We start from the raw sequence: 22,487 nt of genomic DNA on the forward strand, positions 1-22,487 counted from the left end.
AGGAGCTGAGATAAATTTACGGAGGGGATAAAATGACAGAAAAGGGAATTCTGGGTCTCCATTCAGGATGTATGATGCATAGAGTTGGGTCTGCAATCCCCAAATTGAAGAGTGGAGGATATTTGGTTTTCCCACTCTACTGGGCTTAACTCTTTGCTACATAGTGCTGGGAATTTTTTTTCCCCTTCCTGTTGCTATATCTATCAGGGTTTTTTTTTCACCTTCAGAAGCATTGGGTGTTGACTGCAGTCAAGGCTAAGAATCAGCCATGAATGATGTGCCCCTGGCAGCTGGGGGGCACAACTGTGCTGGCAGCAGCAGGAAGGTCCCACAGACACCACTGGCACTGTTGACAGGGTGGGGGGTGGACGGCGATCACCCACTGGCAGTGGCAGTGGCAGCCAGGGGTGATCATGGACCACCCACAGATGCCACTGGCAGTGCCAGCAGCAGGGTGGCAAGTGGCGAGCGCCAGTATTGGCGGTGCCTTTTTGCAGGAGGTGCATGTGCATCTGCGTATCCCCCCTACACATCGCACCTGGGATCAGCACACCAAGGTGTGCTGATGCTCTTGCTGGAACCAAAAAACCCAGAGGTTCCTGGATCACCACATCTGAAATCAAGCAGGAATTTCACCACGTGATCAAAGTGGCATGAACTGTGAGTGTTTTTGCCTTTCTCTGTTGCAGGGAGAGGAGGGCCATAGTCCACTTCCTTGGATCTCTCAAGCATCTTTTAACAACAACTTCCCATCCTTGAAAGTGGTAGGACACTGACAGTGCCCTCACTGCCCTGCTTTATGTGTGGCAAATTAGGGTGTTTTTGAGGTTTCTGGCATTTATTCCTGGTAACTAAAAAGTTTTTAAGAATAGGTTATACAAATATTTTTCTAGGATAGTTTAGATAGGGATGATCTTGCCATAAGCAGTGGATTGGACTAGATGACCTCTTAAGGTCCATTCCAGCCCTGCTTTTCTAGGATTCTACGATTAGTCCCTGAATTTGGGAATGGCTCAGGCCAAGGCATATCCAGAACTACTGTGTCTACTATTCATATTTACCAAAGCATTCTGAGATCCCAAATTCAACCCACTTGGGGTGGAGATCTTGCTATAAAATATGAATTATGCTTTTCAAGTCCTACTGTGCACCTCCCCAAAGATACACTGACATGCTTCTTACATGGGTATCAAAGAAGCAGTATTCTATTGGATCTCTGCTGGCTCTCAAATAGCTGCTGAAGTGAAAAGAACTCTGTGTTTAGCATCAATGACCCTGACAAGAACACACAAACATGCATTCTGGAGTACATGCTAAAGAACTTGAGAAGATGGCACAGATTAAACAAAAACAGTCCTGTTCAATTCAGGTTTTTCATGTGCCAAACAAAAAATGTCAAACCAACAAAGGAAAAAAGCAAATCCCACCCCAGGTGTTTCAGATGGTATTACAGAACAGAATAAAATAATCATAATAACCCCTCTGTCCCTCCCCCCGAAATAAGAATCCTTTTAATATGTAAAGACAAATGGAAATCTGTTATTTAAGAAATTACTGGTATCCTCACCTCAAAGATAATGAACACCACCCACAGGGCCAACAGTGGGGTGATACAAAAAGCCCACAACGGTGTTGTATCAAAAAGTAAAGGAGCAGTAGTACAAGACAATTGGTTCTCTCACAGTGCTCGCCTACCTCTATAAAGGACCCCCTACATGGAAACCTGAAGCTAACATGCAGTTGATCCTAACTCGGGCTCAGTGACAACTGGAGGGACTCACCTCCACAGGACAGTTCATCCTGCAGTAGGACAAGATGTACTGGGCAAGAACAACGAGTGGTACCATCTCCCTTCACGATGCAGATGTGCGAACACCCACCATTATCTTGAGAACAAGGATGCTGTCCTGGAATTTTAAAAACAACATTTGTATGCAATTAACCACTTCCACGAATCTGATTGTTATTTTTAAAACAAGAGAAGAAATTAATGAGGGGAAAACTGTTCAGGTTCACTTTTTATGAGGCTGATCCCCTAACAGGCTCAAAATAAGTGATTCCCAACACCTCTATAGAGCCTCAGTGATTTCAATGGGGTTCTGCTGGGACACATGTGAAGTGGCTCATAAGCATAGAGCACATGAGTCTGTCTCCCTTCCCAAATGGGAAATGCCTTCAATAGAAGCAGCTCTAAAGACAGCTTAATTAGAAATGTTTTTGAAGGAAAAAGTTATCTGAAGCATCATGTACATTCAGGCAATGTCACATTTTTAAACAGTAAACAAAGCCTTATGTTTTTGTTTGTTGAAATAGGCAGGACTGGATCTGGAGGAACACAAGTTACCTAGGATGTCATGAAGCCATTCTCCCTCTATCTAAAGCTATATTTAAAAAAACAACTTTTCTGATTCACAAAGTTTAAGGTCTACAGACTGTCTCCAAAACTCAAATAAAAAGGCTCTAGATAAATGTCTTTTCATTTTAATGTTTAATAAGGATGACCTACTTCTTGAAATCCTTGACAGATTTATTGTGATCAACAACAAACAAAGCTAGTGGTAGGCTGTGCTGAGGCTTTAATTAAAATATCCCCAGGCAGATTCTGTAAAATTTCTCCAGCTCAAGATATACCACATAGCCTATATTAACTGGTGACTGTTTCCCCTAAGTTGACTGCGGTGCCTTTTGAGGGCTCAGTCAATTCCCTGCTAATTTTAAGTCTGGATAAGGAAGTTTCTGCCCTATTAACTTTCAATGACAGGTGCTGAACTAAAGTCTTCTAAACAGATAAAGTACGCAGTTGTGGACTACACCACTCTGCCACACAAAACTTGATCTGGGACACCACTTCAGGGAGCAACAAGATATGCCAGTCTGTCTCTAGATCACTCCTTCATGCTTTGTAGAAGTACCCATCAGGTTGCCACAGGATTTTGTGATGGGACCCTGCCCACTGCCAAACGTACCAAGAAAACTCAACTAATTCCACACAGGACACCGAAGAGACATCCAATGATGTTAAGTTTTAGCCACTAGTGACCCAAGCTGGATTTCAATCAATGTTGTATGGAAGAAAAAGTCTTGTGTGCCTTTTGCTACTCCCTGGCCACATCCCCACAAGTTATGATTGGTTCTTGATGATGGGACTGGTACATACTGTATTCCTGGATATTGAGTTCCTTAACAGCGTGAATGTCGCTGAGTTGAGCAATGCGAGCTTGCACCTTTGTGCGTCCTCCTTGACCAGTCATATCCATTTTTTCAATCATCTGCTGTTGCCTATCAATCCAGTAGAGCCAGTTTTCAAATACTGTCAGTCCGACAGGCTGCAGAATGTTGGAGTCTTCTAAAACAATTCGGTTTGCACCTTTGGAAAGGAAGTGGTAGTTTAAACAATAGGAAAAGACTGGGACAACACCAGAAACATATATTTTACAAAGATACAATAAATATGCTATACACATGCACAGCTTAGTATCCTTCATAGCATGGTGGATTTAAATTACACCCTTTTTTTTTTCATTTTCAGTGGGCACACAAATGCATTATTGCCTTCTATAAAGAGCTGGAACTAAGAGAAGAAAAACATACACAGTGGAAGTTTTGGGTTTTAGCCTTCATGACATCAGGAGTTTCAGTAATATGGAGGGGAAATGTGTATTTTTTACTCTCCCCAAGCCACATGTGAATGATCAGAAACCATTTTAAGTTTTGTGCAGGTGTCTGAATTTTTTAGTTTGGTCCTCAGGTGTTAACTAATGGAGATGAGATAAAATCCTAAAGAAGAGGTAGTTTAGTTTTCACAAGAGTTATGAGGTTTACATAAACTCTTGACTTTCCCATAACCTTTATTTCAACTTGCTAAAACAAACTGCTTTGCCTTCATTAAGAGATTAACTGGTGTTAGCTGGCTTGAATTAGAACACGGCTTTTTCCCTTGTGAAAATTTATCCTCAGTCAGCAAACAACCCCGAGTACTGATGGAGAAGTACATTGGCTGAATGACTGTACTAAATTGGGTATGTGACTTTTAAATGGTTGTTGTTAAATCTCAGGGTTAGTACTCCAAGCAGTGCAGTTCACTCCAGTCCCTAGAACTACTGGTGAAGACTATCTGCAGATTTAGGCCCCTGGCAAATGTTAATGTAATCACATGACTGTCTGAGGAATTTTAGGCCCAACCCTTAAACTATGTGACTTGCCATACCACACATGTATGGTAGGACATGCAAGGTTTGGGATAAGGCCTAAAATTCCTTAGATCCCAACTTCACAACTGCTGGTGGGAAGAGAGGTTAGGGCTGCTCCCTGCCCAATCCTGATGATCAGCTTATCACTTCTGGGCAGCTCCCAGGTTTGGGACACAAGAGGACTCATGCTGGAAACATGCTAGGCCATGGGAACATCTTTGTGGCTGTTTTGCCATTTTACGGTGTGATAAATTCATTGCATGTGGGGCATGTTACAATTTACTGTGTGATTAACATGTGAGATAAATGGAATGCCTGCCAGGGGCCTTAGGAAGAAAAATTATACAGCATTTAAGTTTAAAAAACAGATGCATTTGTCACAATCCAAACAGCTAGAAACTTAACACTTGAAAAACCCAAAAACTGAGGTTATACTATATAACTCCGCAAATTTGGTGGATGCTGATTCAACAAATTTATCAGGTCCTACGCTTAAAACCTCGCTTCCTGCCCCCACCTCCACCCCCCGTATATACATGCACTTATAAAAAAAAATTGCTTTTCTTTTGACAGACTGAAACATTACATGATTTTAAATTACAGGTAAACCAGAGCTGTACATATATGATAGCAGGTAATAGCCTGTAAATGTATTCAACCACATTATGTTAAAAAAAAAACATTGACCTTTTAACTGGTATAGTGAATAACCACAGACAAAAGGATGAAACATTTCTGCCCAAAAACACATGTGGAAGATATTGATTTTAAGTTATCTACTTTCAAGTATTAATGCCTGGATGTGAATTAATGAAGCAATCTGAATTTCTTATCTCAATGTTTAGTTATACCACTAACAATATTTTCCACTGTACATCTGTCATCAGATGATCTCAAATGCTTTAAAATATAAATTAAACTAAGAATTACTATCCCCGTTTTAGAGAGAACAAACTGAAGTATACAGGGGTTAAGTAACCAGCTCAATTTCATAGTAATCAGGTGGTAAAGTCTAAAACAAACCCTAGAATTCCTGACACTTACTCTGTAAGTGATAAACAGTTTTCTGATTCATTTTTCTAGAATGAAGAACCTGGCTGCTGGAATGAACTGTATGCACCTCAATGCAGAAATAAATGAATTTGCAATGTGGATGGCTAATGCCAGGCATGTGGTTAGAACAAGTCATCATCATAGAGATCTATTCTGGCTTTAAAAACTACAAATATGAATCACTGTATACATGCAAGATGATAAGAGAAGGGGGAACAGGAGCCATGCACAGGCCCTTGGGAAAAGGGAAACAGTATTGATTGTTGCCAGTCTTCAGAAGAATAAGAGCTTTATCTTTCTGTGTGGAGTTCTCTTACAGTGGAATGTAGGTGAGGGCAATGCAAGTGATATTTAGCATTGTGGTACAGAAACTTGAAAGCTTAAACATGCCCTGGTTTTTACCCATAGTTGTGACTAAATTATTACTACTAACCTAACTAGGACACTGAAATTTACTTTTCCATAAACTTGACCCTAAACCCTGAAGTGGAATACAAGACACACACACGACACCTGCTAGTCCTACCAGGAAGCACATAAATGAAAATCCTATAGCTCAAAGCATTTACTTAAACATAAACCATGACTAACTTTCTTCTTTCCTGATAAAAACCTTCCAAAAACTGTAACTTGGGGAGAGAGGGGGAAGAGGGGACCTGGCACTTACACACAGGACTGACTTTCAGAGAAGCTGTACAGCTGCAACTCTCAATAAATTAACAAGGAGCTATAGACAATTACATACAAAAATCAGGCTCAAAGTATTTTTTGGTCAATATTTAGTTTATTTGGAAAACAACTAGATATACGTGCTTCAGGGGTGTACTTGGTAGTTGTGCTGGTCTGGGACAAAAAGACATAAAAAAAACTAGAACTCTTGGTTGCAAAATGATACCTTTTTATTAGACCAACTGGAAAATGGCAAGAAAACTGTCCCTTTCTGCAAGCTTTCAAAGTCCCTTCGTCAGGCTCTGGGAAAAGTGTAGATGCTACAAGATGGTAAAAAGTCCCCATAGGTAGAAAATAAACTTCAATGAAGTTTGCCCTTTATCATGTGAGAACTCTGGGAAGTCTAGTCCTATCAAAGGAAGTTTTCAATTGGTTCTCTCACTAGGAGAAAAGAACTGGGCTCCAAGTGCCTTTTTAAAGGGCAAGAGAAAGAATACTCTCTCACATGTGAGGCATACTGTCTCTCTCCCTAATAGTAACAACAGTTGTGGACCCCATAGAAGTTACTCTGTCAAAAAATGCCTATTAGCCAGCCTTTTAAAGCCAGCTCTGTGTCATCAGTTAGAAATGAGGTTAGTAATTGCTGTGATTTATCTTACAGGGCAAATGCCAAAAAGTGAATGTTTGAAAAGGTTCTCCTCAAAGTTCATGGAGGGAATTGCAAGGTGTTATTAAGCAACATACAGGATCTGACAGCTGGTTTTTTTGAAGGTAGGATTGTTTAAAAACAGGAAAAGTTGTTATATAAAATGTCAGACGGGCCTTGAATGCTGGTGTCCCAAAAGCTAAGAGATAATAGACTGAGAAACAGGAAACGCATAACTTTAAGCTATCCATAATTTAAGTTAGGGCTGTCCAATAGGCAGTCGGTCAGTGGGACTCATCCAGCCCACAACGGGTGAACCTACAGCCTTCTGGGCCCCCAGGCTGGGTGTCATCCCATGACTTCTCTCCTCCTGTTACAGTCTCTGGGCTCCTCCTTCAACTTTTACTGGTCTGCCCTGCCCCTGGTGGGAGGGGATGTGGCTCAAGGGACTGAAAGAGCCCATGGCTGGGGAGCTTGGGGGAACCTGGGGACTCCACACTGTGCAGTGGCATGGAGGCAGTGCAGAAAGTGTTGTCCACCCTGGGGGTCTGTGCAGCATGCAATTAGGGGTCATGCAACCCCCAGCCACTCAGAAGCTGGAGAGCTCTGAGTAAGTCATGCAGGGAGATGTTGAACCTATACTGGGCAAAATCATCCAAGCATTCACCAAGCTACAACTTTCAGAAAAGAACTTACACTGCTTTAAGACATTTAAGTGCAAACCAATGGTTAAAGCATCCGATTAGGAGACCAGAGTTCTGTCCCTAATCTTTCATTGACTTGCTGTGCATCACTGGTCATATATGGTCTACCTTGCTGTGTGCCTTGGTTCCAACCATCTGGGACTATGGATTAGAACCACTTGTCCTGGCATACAGGCATGTTGTGAAGCTTAACTAATAAAAGACTAATAAAAGCAAGGGACCACTGATGAGCTCCAGCTGAGTGGAGAAGTCGCACCCTTTGAAGTAAAAGCCGCAACAAGCAGCTGAATGGATTGCCCTTCATTCAGCAACCCACTGTGAACTAAGTTGGTTGTGAACCATGTGGAAATGAATGATCCAGGTTTTACTGTATAAGGAGATACACATTCCAGTTGCCATGTTATATAGAAATGGTCAGTACATACTGATTTAACGCTACCACCAATAATTTTTTCCCCTAGCCACATACTTGATGTTTCACTTGACAGAGACTAAAGTACCAAAAGTGACAAAGCAGCAGGGATTTAGCTGCAAACAGGAGTTTGGAGGAAAATTAGGCAAAGGTCTTGAAACTGAAAATAGACAGCAAGTAACGTTTAGCAATTAGTAATGTAAATCACAGATTGAAGAATGAGAGAGAATGTGTATGCTGTCTGAGTCAGTCACATTCCCTGGCTGTGAACTTGAGGAATGAGTACAGTCCTGGTACTGATTGTTTACAGTAGAAAGGCAGAGGAGGAACCCTTTTTCTCTGCATTTCCCCACCTACTCCAAATGAGTCACCGAGTCTACTCTACCTGAAAGGTCACTGCTTTCAATTCTCCGGAGGTCTGAATCTGCCCAGAACAACTTTCCCAGCTGGCTGTCAATTGCTAAGGCTACAGGTTTACTCAAGCCACTGAAAAAGAGGACTTCCCGTTCAGTTCCATCCAATGCTGCTCTCTCAATTTTGGGAGACCTTTCCTGTAGGTTGGTGAAATACATGTACCTACAATAAAACGGGTTAGACAAAAAGGGTTATTACACTCATTTCTGCACAATTCACACAAAGAAACACAGATGCTGTTTAAGACAACAACTGATTTACCAAAGAAAATAACCTCATTTTTGACTTAGGGCTAAACAATGCTTCCCCTTTTGCAAGTCCCTAACAGTTAAGGAGAAGGGTGAACAGGACACCAGCATGTTCTATCTCCCAAGAGGGCTTTAGCACTGCTTATGGAGCAGCCTATCTCTAAAGAAAGTGTTTCTGGGGAGGATGTGGGAGAGCCATCTCACCTGTCCTTCCTTTCACTGGGATGCTTGTGTGTTGGTAGATGGCTAGCTATGTCTTTTAAGACACACCTAGAGTTGCTCAGCACTGTGCTCCTCTCCTTCCCTTCTCTTAATGCCAACTGGTCAAATGGGTACCTCCCCTCACTCTGAGTTGGGCTCAGCTCCAGAGTGAGCATAACTGGACCTTGCTAATTTCCTTGCAGTGCTGATCTTTATGTCAAAACTTCCGTTGACTTCAATAAGCCAGAATTTTACCCTAAGAACTGTTGAAGTTTTCAACCTTTAGCACTTATGCACCAGTACCAAGGAAACCCATATTTTGCTGAAGAGTCTTAATCACAGGGTTTCCAGACTGATGTTCCAGCCAAGCCCTCCACTGAATTATACATACCCTTTCTCTGGATTCACCACAATGGCCCTGGGCCTGTCTTGATCTCCTTTCAGCACCACACCCATCGATCTCCCATCCAGGCGTGTCACATTGATTACATTAGTGGCTTCACACGTCCAGTAGATGTAACGGCTGTAGATGTCAATGCTCAGGTCATAGGGCTGCATGTCCAGGTTCTGATTGGGAACTGGACTGGCCACCACTGTAAGACTCTGCAGGGAAAGGAATGCAGGAAAGTCACAGGAAGAACATTAAAACCAATCTGACCCAGGCAGTACAGTTCACTACATCTGCCAAATGCGACATTGTTTGCTGCTAGAAAGGATCCTCCAAAATGCAACCCGGAACTTGGAGACCCAGGTTCAGTTATTTCTCCTAGTCTCTCCCAAGGTAACAGCTGAATCAGTAGTGGATACATGTCACTTACCCATAAGGATTTATGGGGATGGAGTTAAGGCTGAAAAGCATTTAAATAGAATTTTACTGACAACCTTCATGCAGGAAAAACCTGCACTTATTTATACAAAAAAAGTAACAGAACAGTGGCTAAAAAGTCTGGGGATGAACAATGATATAAGTCAATGCACCTCCCCCCAAATCTTCCTTTTCTCCTCCCATCCAACTTCATTCACATGCTGAGGCTCTTCACATATGCTTCCTCATGAATCTTAATTCCCAAACTCCAGTTCCCTAGAGCTTCTCACCACTAGCTTCTCAGCCCAGCAGCAGTTACAGCAAACCTGGGAGTCAGCAGGCTATCTATCTATTTATATTATACAAAGCATAATTGCTACTTGGCATAAACAGCCTTTCCGCCTCTTAAAATTCCTCCCCACAGATACCTGGCTGCCATCTTCTTGTGCTTTCCGGATGATGTTTTGACGAGAGTCAATCCAGTAAAGCTGCTTATCCAGGGGATCATAATCAATGGCCCGAACATTTCTGAGGCTGTGGATGGGGAGTATGATGTCTGGACTTTGTTGCTCATCTATCACCATGCGATTAATTGCATTCTTCTGACTGAACAGCAAGAAGGTTGTAGGAGCTTTTAAAAAAGGGACAAATACAAACACAAAGAGCTGAAACACTGGTTACCTAGCTTGCTTAATAGCAGTGGCTACTACGCGAAAAATACCATAAAACATATACAACTTGGTTGTAGGAAGGACTTAAAAAGCATCTTTATTCAACAAATAGAAGACTGTGGATGTGAAGGGCAAAGTTAAGCTGTTTATCCTTCTCTTTGCAACTGAAAAACTGTCAAAATTGCCACAAAACAAAATGGTCAGTTATGTTTTTTCAGGGCCAGGGAAAGTAATATTTCACTGACTTTAAAGTTTGATTTTAAGCTAGTACATTTCCAATGGCAGGTAAAACTTTGCAAAATTAACTATTTGTGCTTTGCTACTAGATCACGGTAAAGTAAAGACTTTCATTAGGCTGGTACAGATGTGCTGCTACAACCCTCTCACTCTCTCAGGAAAAAAACTAAGGAGCCCAACAGAAAAATGTCTATTTTGGATAGGTGCAGTCAGGAGAATTTAATGTCACATTCTGCTCAGCTTCTCATTGCTCAGTTTTTAGGTGTTCAACACTGCTCTCCCCTACCAGACTAGGAAGAAAGCAAACATGTCCAGAAGACTAGGAGACAAGTGAAAACCTCATCCAAAAACAAGTGAATGAAAAATTACTTACTGAACCACTAAAAGCACTGCAGAAGTTTAGTTACAAGTGCTGAGTGCCCTCACTGACCAATATGGCAACCTCAGGCCGAGAAAGAAAACCACCCTGTATATCAAGTTCTCTCTTAAATAATATTAATCAGCAGAAAAAAATAAATTGTCTGCTACTCGAGCTTCATTCACCAACTGCAACTTCACAGTTATGCCTTCAGACAAGTGCTCGTGGACATACGTGTAGGTAATTTGATCAGAGATTTGACTTATAAATTTAAGAGCATCATTTTTTCATAGTTGTAGCACCAGTCAACAGTCAGCCTGGAAACAAAACTGTGCACCAGAGTACAAGCTCCAGCATCCAGAAATGTTTGTTCTGAGTTCTAGACTCAGAACATTTTGTTTCCAATGGTTTGAGTGTTCAAACAGTGGGGCAATGCTGCAGCTCAACCAAACTATGAAACAGGTAAGGTGAAACCTGGGGAAGCAGAGGTAGCAATGGGCACCAATGATCAGCAGCTTTATTTTCTCTCTCTTTTTCCTGCCCTTTCTCTTTCCCCATGCCTTCCTAGACTGCCTCCAGCTGCACCTACTCTTTGCTGCCCTCAGAACCCTTTCTGGTGTGATGGACTTGGACTTTTTTGGGACTGTGTACATCTTCTCTATCCCATAGTAAGCAGCCAAGGGGAATATGATCTGCCTGGCCAATTTCCTGCTGGGTCAGGCAAAGATGGCAACTCTGAAAAGCTACAGAAACCAGCTCACAGGGACCAGCTCCAATGATAAACTCCAGCTCTTCCACTTCTGGGTCTGGGCGTGTGTCACATTTGAACGTGGACATTTCACCTTGCAACAAAACGTGAACCAGTTTGTGTTGCACTGGGCCAATGAGGAGGCCCTCTGCAAGGTGGAGGATGGACAGCAGGTCCTACATGTGTAACCCCATGAGGAGCGTGGGGGAGGGCATTGCAATCTGGGGTGACATGGTAGTTTTTTCTGCTGCTAATAAATGTTTCATGCTCGACCCCTGGGAAGGCCGCATACCTTTGCACTTTTCACCATTTGTTTTTAATATTTGTATAATTTTTTTAAAGTTAAAAAAGTCACTCGCACAGACGTGTGTGCACACATGTGTGTACAGAAACTAACACCACAGAGTATAAACAGCAAAACAACATGCTTGGAAAAACTCAGCTCCCTGATTTACGGGATTAAAAAAAATAATTTAAGGAAGACTTGCAAGGGAGAACAAATTAGGCCAGAACAAAATAACCACTCAAAGTATGCAAGTGACCTTTCGTATGGACTCAAAACCCTTTACACCTCCTCTCCAAAAATCATCTCTCAGTTTTAGGGTCTCATTGACTAAGAGCTTCACATGGAGGCTCATTAGACCTGGTAAGTGAAGCAAATTTCCATATTGGAGTCACTAAGGCTCTGAAGCACAACACAGGTTTTTGGGAGAACATTTCCCAGTCTCCAGCATAAAATATATTATCAGTGGGGAGAGATTAACTGAGTTTTTGGAAGGAACTATGGGTGAAACACAGCTGGGTCCCAGTTGGAGGACTGTACTACATTGAACTTGAAGAACAATGCTGGCTCAGAAAAGTAAAGATACCAGAGCTAGTCACAGCAGTGTCTCTTTCCCATAATTAAGGGAATGTGTGCACACATGTGCAATATGGTTCACAAAGGGGAGGATTTGGCCTCCTGACCGGGCTTGTGTTATAATAATGATCAGAAATACAAAAGCAAATACAATAGGCAAGGAGACTAAAAATGATCCAAGCTCTGTTTACAGTGGCCAAGAGAAAAATTAAATCATGAAGAAAACCTAAGTCTCCAATTACCTACAAATGAGAAGTTGGAAAGCTACCAGGGTTGAACATAGCAAGAAAAAGCGTTTAACGCTTTATAGAAGACTTTGAACCCATGCTATGTAGAGGCAGTTCTACTTCTTCCTGATGTATTTCCTGCAATTTTTCTCATTGCTTTGTTACGAAGAGCATTTCCACAAAAACAGGATCTTTATAGGATTCTATTATTATTTCCTATAAGAAGTCAAAGCCCTCTGCTTAGGATCACAATAATTCACCACAGTGATGACAAAAATTATGCTTTCGACTTTCTGGAAAAGAGGAAGATGATTAAGGAGCAAAGATCTTTAGCTGTCATGCAACTGTCCCTTGTAGCAAACAACAGAAGAGAAGTGCAGAACATGTTGGGAGCATAAAGCAGAAGACTTCCAAGAGGATGCTTTCCAAAACCTTCTATGAGGTGACAGAACAAGAATCCCTAGATTTGACTTAAGAGTGGCAGGCTGGATCTCCTGAGTCATGTAAAATACAGGTGAGATATAATCTGTCTCTGTGTACTATGACTCTCTTAACCCACTGACTAATCTGAATGATACCGATGGAAATCAGACATTCAGCTTAGCTGCCAAAGTTACAAGAGCAGCACCAGCAGCCAATTATTGAGACATGGGTGAATTATTTGGGTTGTCTGCAGTTAGTTTCTAGCCAAGGGCCTTGTGGTTCTGCTCTGCACAACAATAGAGAAAACTGGGGTTTAGTTGCTCTGTGATCAAGATTTGGAGACAGCACACTGAAGCCTCTCTTCTCTCTCAGAAGCAATACCTTTGTCTACAGTGGGGCGGGCTTTGAGGGGACCCAGCATCTCAGCAGCCAAAAAATCTAAGTCACCACCACATTATCTGCCAAGCTACCTAAAGCTCATCCAATGTCCAAAATTTGAGCCAAAATATCACCTATCTTCTAAAGCAAGGGTGCTCAACCTCAACCTTAAATGCATCCCAGGGAGCCTTGGAATCCAGCTCACAGGTCTCCCTATGGGTCGGGAAATTTGGCAGCGGAGGAGCAGTGACAATACTACTGCCCCTCTCGCTGCCAAAATGTGAAGCTCCTAGGGGCAGGTCAGAACCAGGCCATGACCCCAACCCTGCACCCCACACATCCCAGATCAAGGCAAGGCCATGTAGTCTTCCCACTGTACGCCTGGACTGGAGCCAGGCCATGCTCCTTCCCCCTGTGCAGCTGGCTCAGGGCTGGCCCCAACTCCCTTCTCTGTCCTGCCATGGGACTGGGCCATGCCCCCACCCACAACTGGCCAGGTTGGGGCTGGGCCACACCCCCTTCCTCCTGTGGGGCCAGGCCATGTCCCTTCACCCTGCACAGCTGGTTTGGGGCAGAGCCATACCCCCTGCCTCATGGGGCTGGAACGGGACCAGGTCATGTCCCCCCTGCAGGACCAGGTTGGGGCCAAGCCAAGCCCCCTTCCCCCCATGTGCCTGGATCAAGGCTGGGCTGCTCCCCTCTGTGTGGCCAGGTGGGGCCTGCCTTGGGTGCCAGATTGGGTCCACCAACTGAATTTGGCCTGTGGAGGGATTGGGCACTGCCCACCTGGCCCATAAGCCAAAAATGTTGAGCACCATTGTTCAAGAATTCCCTGTTACTGAAGGGAATGATCCTGCAGGAACTTTTATAGACTAGTACAAAAGTGTTTCCAGCATCCCTTCCCACATAATCTTGCTCTAGCTTACAGACCTAGTGAAAAGCGGCACTAAAGTTAACACTTTAGAGGCTGGTTCTCTGTTGAGCTGCTGGCTTAATGGAAGATTTTTTTTAAATAACCTAACCTGTATCTGATCACTTTATAAAATATTAGCATATGAGAAAATAAACAACAGCTGAACTTTTATTACCACTGTCATCTGTTCCCACATCCTACTTTACAGATGCTGAAAAGGTTTCTAAAGAACTGTTAGTCTCAAAAATAGAGAAGAGCCATGACCTGACATACTCAGCTTCTGTCATCAAAACAAACTTTGCTGTCATTAAAAGAAAGAGCTTCTCCTCTTCTGCGTGTCCCCCCCCCACCAGCCCCTTAAGTAAACTATTTTTATCCATTCGTTGCTATTCCCAATAAATGATGGTAATGGATTTTATATTTTAACCATGCTTCCCTCACATATTCCCATCATAACAAGAAATGCAGCTTCCTCCCAAGGCTTCTAGCTATTAATTTGTGCTGAGGACTTACCACTGCAGGTCCTGTTGTCAAAATTCAAGGAGTAGTGAGCTGGGCAGCCGCAGACAAAACCACCAATGGGTACTGCTAAACAGAGATGAGAGCAATGCCCATTGCTAGATGCACATTCGTTCCAACCTGCCTGTCGGGAAGAATGGAAGACCAAGATATCCATAACGTAATCCAAGTGTCCTTGAATGATAGTTCGGTTCTGGCCGCTGGTTTTGTTGGCTCGCTCAATGCTGCGCCGGCTCCAGTCTGTCCAATAGATGTAATCCTGGTATTGAGTCAAGCCAAACGGGTGAGGCAAGTCATCAGCAATAACCTCACGGTCAAGACCTGTTTTCAAAAAACAAGGGAGAAAGGAAGAATTATTGGGGAGCAAATGAATAATTCATAAGAATGCATTAGATAATTATTTCAGAGTAATGTTGTAGCAGCTGTGACAGGCCAGAGAATATTTCAGAAGCAAGATCTGCTCGGTGATACACCTTGTATTGGACCAACTACATAGTTGGGAAAATGTTGGGCAAGCTTTTGAACACAAAGTGTCTTTCCTCAGATCCTGTCCTGAGGAAGGACGTTTATGCTCAAAAGTTTTTCTGACATCTTTACCATCTATTTATTTCAGGCCCCCTCTATACATGCAGGTTAAAGCGTGATGGGATGTAATATACAATCCATACAATTGTGCCTACTGCCATGCCATGTGCACCCCTGCAGCTGGGTCACCGCGGGTGGGTGGGGGGAAGAAAGGAACGATACGGGGCGGCTTGGCTTCCAGATCTGGGGGTGCACAGGATTCCCATGCAACTGGGAGTCTTGTCAGCTAATGGGACTCCCAGCCACAAAGGCACGTTGTCCTGCTGCTGGGAGTCAGGTTCAGCTGGCAGTTCTCAGGCTCTGGGGTACCCATGGGCCCCACCATATGGGAGCTCCGATCAGCTGACTGGGTTCCCAGGCACAGGGGCCCATGGTCATATGTTCTATTAATTGTGTGATAGAAAGCACCTATGAAGTTATTACAAATATTTAGTGGAATAACTTTGTAGCTTATTCCTCTTTTATCACTCCATTAAGTGAATGAGCGTGTGGCTGGGTGACTACTTAAGACATGATTAACTAGTTAATCACACCTTAGGTGTAATGTAGCTGGGGCCTCACAGACATTTAAAACAAAAGGCTGTGACAATTTAGATTGGTCAAATTCCATAAGGGTGATGAGCACCTGGTGTCTACCCATCTTCAGACATCTCCATCATACTTACTTCATACCCTTATCTTTGATATAAACTGTGTTGACATACTGTAGGTATAAACCCTATATTTTGGGAGTCTATTAAATTACACTACTATCTGGATATTATCCACTGTAGCAAAACTAGACACTCCAAAAATTTACCAGTTGAGAGCTTTGTCTTACCTATCACTAATACATGCTGTTTCTGTAATTTCAGCTTTATAAGCAACTACATTATAAGAAAATTGAGGCCTCACTGGATTCACTATTTCACAAAGCCTACTACAGAACAAGAAAAAAAAGTAAAGTTGGGCAAAGTTAAAAAAAACTGAACCTGATTTTAAGACCATATATACACCCCAGGAAATCATGCACAGAAAAAAAATCAAAATTATGCACAATTAATTACTTTTATTTTTTAAAACAAATTAAACACAATATAACACTATTTAAACCTGCATTTGAATATATGCAGGTACTTTGTATGGTTAGGTGTGGGGGAGTGTCAGTGGGGGGGGATTTGTGGACAGGTGTGGGGTGGATGTGGGTATGTATTTGGGGTTTATGGATGGGTATGGGATTTGTGGGGGGAAGTTGCGGGTGGGTGTAGGGGGTACAGGATGCGTGGGGGAATTTGTGAAGGTATGGGGGGTGTGTATGGGGCTTGTAGACGGGTGTGGGGGGGGATGTACCTATGGGAGTATGGGGAGGGGTTGTGAAGGGGTGTGAGGGTGTGTGTGGGGGGGGGTTGTAGGTGGGTGTGAGCCCCCCCCACCACACATGCACCCACCCAGTGCACACCCCCACCACTGGATCATCATCAGCAGGCCCTCAGGGTGCTCATGGCCACTGCAGGCAGAACCTCCTACAGCACATACCTCTGGCTGAATCCCGGGGCCTCCACATGCCTTCAGACCAGACCGGACTCATCCATGACAGCATCTGGAGCTCCCGGCATTGCAGGTGGAAACCATGTGCCATTTGCCCAGGAGGGCTCTGTGCCTTCATGTGCAGCTTCCCACTGGAGTTCTAGAAGGCCCGTGTGGAGGCACAATGCTGGCTGGCCCAGCCTGATGGAAGATCAGCTGGGAGCCGCGTGCCATGGGGCTGGGCAGGCTCCGTGCCTCCATGTGCAGCTTCTGGCACTCCAGCAGCAAGAAGTATGTAGAAGCAGAGTTGCGTGCCATTGGACCGGGCACGCTCCATACCTCCACATGTGGCTTTCCTATGTGGAGGTATGCAGCCAGCTGGCCTGGCCTAATGGTGCATGGCCCACACCCACCTACAAATACCTCCATGCCCACCCACAAACCCCACACCCTCCCTGCCTCTTCCTGCAGGCAGGAGCTCCCTTCCCCACTTACCCAGATGTCCAGTTATGCAAAATTATGCAATTATGCATGGTCATGCTTTTTATGTGAAAATTGCAGGGGCGCATAACTGCATAATTCCCCAGGGTGTACATATAGCCCTTAGAGGTACTGTCTCTTAAGTACTGAGAGACTGCCAACACAAAAACCAAACAGAAAACAGAACAGCCGCTCACCTAGCATATTGGAAGATTCTATCAAGTTGGTATCTAAATCAGTCCAGTAGAGTCGTCTTTTGGCATAGTCAATAGTTAGCCCATTAGCTCGTCCCACATTTGGTACCAAAGTAGTACGCTCACTTCCATCCATGGCAGCTCGGTCAATCTTGGGCTTCCCACCCCACTCGGTCCAGTACATAAACCTGGTTAAAATGCCAGAAATGTGATATTTATCCAATAGAGAGTTTTAAGATTGACAAAAACTTGTAATACTTCTTGTCAAAACTTGAAGGCAAAACAGGAAAACACCAAAATAAGACAACAAAAGAGAAGTAGGAACAGATGACTTAGAGGTATACATTTAAGCATTTATTAGAACTCCTAGCACTCCATTTTTTCCTCAAAATACAAGTGAGGAAGTGAGTCAGATTTCCTTACACTGCTGCCAACAGTATTTTTTTCTTTATAGAGTTGGACCTTTACCAATGATTTCCTTACTGAAGCACTTCAGTCTTTAACAAGTTTACACGTGTTAGCTAACACTCAACCAGGCGGCAACTGAGCACACTAGTTTATGGGTTTTTTTTACTTATTAAGAAGCGGTCCATGGCATTTCATATAAGCAAAAAGGACTTCCTCTACTTCTTTGCCTTTGCTCTTTTTTAAATAAGTGAGTATGGAGTGAGGATACATCTGTAAAATGCTTGTTCCCGGCCAATTTCACACCAGCAGTTGTTTGATTCTCTAGGCACCAGTGGAATCAATTGTGTTCAACGACACAGCATCATAAAACCCTATGGCACTTCCATTCAGATCAAAAGTGAAAGAATTATGTATCCACATGCTGATTTATTTACTTCCATATTGGAAGTATAGTGTCAGTCAGATACTGGAAGTTTAACACACAAGTATATTACTACATTAATGATGCTTTATTGTTTTAAGGAAGGTTTCTTTATGTCTTGGGTAAACATCTAATATTAGAAAGACAGTGGTGAAAGAACAGGTTAGGAACTATTTATAAAAGCTAGATATGTAAAAGTCCATGAGGCTATATGCGATGCACCCAAGATGCTGAGAAAGTTGGCTGATGAGATTGCAAAGCTGCTGGCCATTATCTTTGAAAACTCAAGGTGACAGAGAGGTCCTGGATGATCGGAGAAGGGCAAGTATAGTGCCCATGTTTAGAGAAATGGAAGAAGGAGAATCCAGGGAACTACAGACTGGTGAGCTTCACCTCATTCCCTGGAAAAGTCATGGAGCCAGGTGGACACTCAAGGAATCCATTTCTAAACACTTGGAGGAGGAGAAGGTGATTACAAACAGTTATCATGGATTCACCAAGGGCAAATCATGCCCGACCAACCTGACTGCCTTCTGTGATGAAATTACTGGTTCTGTGGATGTGGGGAAAGCAGTAGATGTGATATACCTTGATTTTAGCAAAGCTTTTGATGCAATCTCCCATAACATCTGTGCAAGCAATGTAAGCAAGTGCAGATTGGATGAATGGACTGGAAGGTGGAGAGAAAATTGGCTGGATCATCAGCTCAAAGGGTAGCAATCAATGGCTCAATGTCTAGTTGGCAGCCAATATCAAGTGGAGTGCCCCAGGAGTTGGTCCTTGGGCCAGTTTTGTTCAATATCTTTATCAAAACCTGGAAGATGGGATGGAGTGCACCCTCAGCAAGTCTGCAGATGACACCAAGCTGAGGGCTGTAGTAGATATGCTGGAGAGTAGGGCTAGGATTCAAAGAAACCTAGACAAACTGGAGGACTGGACCAAAAGAAATCTCATGAGGTCCAATAAGGACAAGTGAAAAGTCCTGCATTTAGGATGGAACAATCCCATGCACTGGTACAGGCTGGGGACTGACTGGCTAAACTGCAGCTCTGCAGAAAAGGACTTTGGGGTTACAGTGGACAATAAGCTGAATATGAGCCAACAGTAGTAGAAGCATTGCCAGCAGATTGAGGGAAGTGATTCTTCCCCTGTATTCAGCACTGATGAGGCCACCTTGGGAGTACTGTGTCTAGTTTTGTGGCCCCCACTACAGAAAGGATGTAGACAAACTAGAAAGAGACCAGTGGAAAGCAATGAAAATAGTTAGGGGGCTGGGCCACAAGACTTCTGAGAAGAGGCTGAGGGAATTAGGCTTATTTAGTCTGGAGAAGAGAAGATTGAGGGGGGGATTTAATAGCAGCCTTCAACTACCTGAGGGTGGTTCCAAAGAGGATGGAGGTAGACTGTCCTCAGTGGTGGCAGATGACAGAAAAGGAGCAATGGTCTTAAGTTGCAGCAAGGGGAGTTTACATTAGATATCAGGAAAAACTCTCTCACTAGGAAGGTAATAAAGCACTGGAACAGGCTACCCAAAGAGGTTGTGGACTCTCCATTCTTGGAGGTTTTTAAGACCCAACTAGACAAAGTTTTGGCTGGAATGATCTAGCTGGGGATGGACCTGCTTTGAGAAGGAGGTTGAACTAGATAACCTCCTGAGGTCCCTTCCAGCCCTAATTTTCTATGATTCTAAGACAAATACTTTAGAACTTATTCCAAAATTTAAAAACAACATAGCTGTTTAATATTTGAGGAGAGCAGCTAGTTGAAGTTAACACCTTTATCCCATGTCACAATCAAGTTCAAACAAACCTGTAAAGTCCTTTTAGCCTTTAGCCAACTTTTCTCCAGGTTGGGAAGAGTTACTTTACAGAATCAGAGAAAATAGGCTCCAAGGCAGGGCTAACTATAATTTATAACTACGCAAATAGGAAAATATCTGTCTAACCTGATCTAAAAAATGTCTAATAACAGGAACTCCACAACCTCTCCAGGTAATATATTCCAGCGCTCAACTACTTCAACAATCACACTGTTTTTATTTTCCTAATGTCTAACCTAAATTTTCTTTGTTGCAGTTTGTTGTCATTACTCTTTGCACTACTCTCCGTGGACATCACCTATTAATGCTACACTTACTCATTTTCTAGTTGAGATAACCAAACACCCTATCCTCCAAATAAAATACACGATGAACTTCCTTTCTGTTTGGGGAAGAATTTTTTTATCCGCCACAGTCATTTTCTTTTCTCTATTTTAGTTAGTCACTTATTCTTATATATTTGAAGACCGTTATGTCTCCTTTCAGAGTTTTCTCTTCTTTAAACTCAACAAACTCATTTTTTCAACCTTTCTTCACAGATAATGATTTCAAGAACTCTACTCATTTCTATTACTCTTCTTTGCACTCTCTCAAATAGATCCAGACCTTTCTTGAAATGCAGTACCTATCATGGTCCAGGCCTTACCATTGCTGATAGGGTGGAAAGATTACGGTGCATGCCTTCTGCACAATATTTCCATTTATACATCCCAGCCAGGGGCTGAGTTTTTTGCATGACAGGCTGACACTTGACTCAAATTTAGTAAGTAATCTACTATATTTCCTAGATACTTAATATGCAGAACATCTGCAGATCAAGACTGACTAAATCTTCCTTTAGCCATTAGAAATGTCTAACAAACCTTCCCCCAATCATCTAAGCATGTGCTGGCTCTGCTTATTAACCATGCCAACATAGACTTGGGGGAGTGAAGCAGGTTGGCAGAAGTGGGGGAGAAAAGGAAGGAAGGACACTGATTTATTCCAGGTTTAGCACTGGACTGAGGCCTTTCAGCACAAAAGGAAATAGAACTTAGCTGAGTTTTGGGACAGAAGACAACTCTGCAGGATTTCTGAAAGCTCCCAGTCTTCACCCCTTTCTACCAGCTCTATGCAAAGAATGGTAAGACTACTAAGGATAAAAGACTCATATGTTCCTAATGGCAAATAAGAATAAGTGAAGCATTATTCTCTGCAAACTTGCTAGCAGTGTTCAGAGACTCTCCAGTACACTTGCACAAGTTAATGACTTGACCTCAGGCTCCTGAATCCAAGCTCCCAAGCAGGCTCTGTACAGAATACAGTTCAACTAAGTCCTGCTACATCAGTGTATATCACAGTGTTTTGTGCACTGCCAGCAGAAGGGCATTGTACCAGGGAGCCAGGGGGTACAATGGTAAACACATCTAACTTAGGGTAGGCCTATCCTGCACTCACTGCTGTGACCACAGCATAGGACAGACATGACTCAGTTACTTTAAGAAGACCCTGCAACAGGCTGAGCTGAGCTGGCTGCGTGGGGGCTGGCAGCTAGAAAGCAGGTTAATGGCTAGTGAGCCAGTTGCCAGAAAGCAAGCAGACCAGCAGCCATGCAGATAAGAGGCTACCCCAGAGGATAGCAGCAGGGCAGTAAGCTGCGCCAGGGCAGGTGTCTAGGCAGTCTAGCAACAAAGGGGTGCAGGCAACTGAGCTAAGATGCTGCAGGGAAAGGTAGACCGGTCATCAGGTCCAAAATGAAAACCCCTGCAAGTGGCTGGAGAGCCAGCTGACAGGAAGGGACAGGGTTTAGGAGGCATATAAGGTCAGTGCCTGAGACATGGGGGCCAGTCTGGCCCTGCAGGTGACAGGGAAAGGGGCTTCTGAGTAGGATGGCTGCAGGAGAGTGGCTAATACCTGAGCTGCCCTGAGACCTGCAAGTAAGGAATGTACAGCCTCCAGGGAAGCATGACCCAGTAAGGGGAGAATTTTCACATACAGCCAGCGGGCTTGTGTTTACGTTTACACCCAGTATGGGAAGACTTTTGTTATAGGGCTTGCAGGCTTGTGTTTATGTTTGGGTTATACTGGTGGACTAAGAGCCACTATAAGGGGTGATGAGGTCACAGTGAAGCTCCTGAGGAGTGCGCTGAAGTTCAAGCCACAGGGGTACCTGATGAGGCATGTAGGTGTTTTTAGCTCCTCCACAGCCCAGGGCAAGATGCTGACAGGTCGAAACCTAGAGGGTTGAAAGCCTGAGCTAGAAAAGAGAATAGAAGCAGCGTGAAGCCAGGAAGGCTAGGGCTGGAGCCCAGGAGAGGTGAAAGCCAGGGCCAGAGGCCCATAGCCTGGGAGGGGCAAAAGCGAAGGCCAGTGGCCTGGAGCCAAGGATGGGTGAAAGCCAGGGCCAGGGGCCCAGAGCC

General features: G+C 43.6%; 1 protein-coding gene across 1 annotated transcript in view; it reads right to left on the reverse strand.

Moving 5' to 3' along the window:
• The window catches only part of LRP6 (LDL receptor related protein 6), a 184,686-nt gene that overhangs the window by 19,289 nt on the left and 142,910 nt on the right, over positions 1–22,487 (reverse strand). Inside the window, exons 10-16 of the mRNA XM_006031797.3 lie at positions 17,444–17,628; positions 14,670–14,996; positions 9,771–9,973; positions 8,929–9,140; positions 8,060–8,250; positions 3,158–3,367; positions 1,782–1,907 (exon numbers count right to left, since the gene is read on the reverse strand). Of these exons, the coding sequence (XP_006031859.1) occupies positions 1,782–1,907; positions 3,158–3,367; positions 8,060–8,250; positions 8,929–9,140; positions 9,771–9,973; positions 14,670–14,996; positions 17,444–17,628 (1,454 nt within the window). The remainder of the gene's footprint in view (positions 1–1,781; positions 1,908–3,157; positions 3,368–8,059; positions 8,251–8,928; positions 9,141–9,770; positions 9,974–14,669; positions 14,997–17,443; positions 17,629–22,487) is intronic.

Source organism: Alligator sinensis, unplaced genomic scaffold, assembly GCF_000455745.1.
Source record: "Alligator sinensis unplaced genomic scaffold, ASM45574v1 scaffold91_2, whole genome shotgun sequence".
NCBI lineage: Eukaryota > Metazoa > Chordata > Crocodylia > Alligatoridae > Alligator > Alligator sinensis.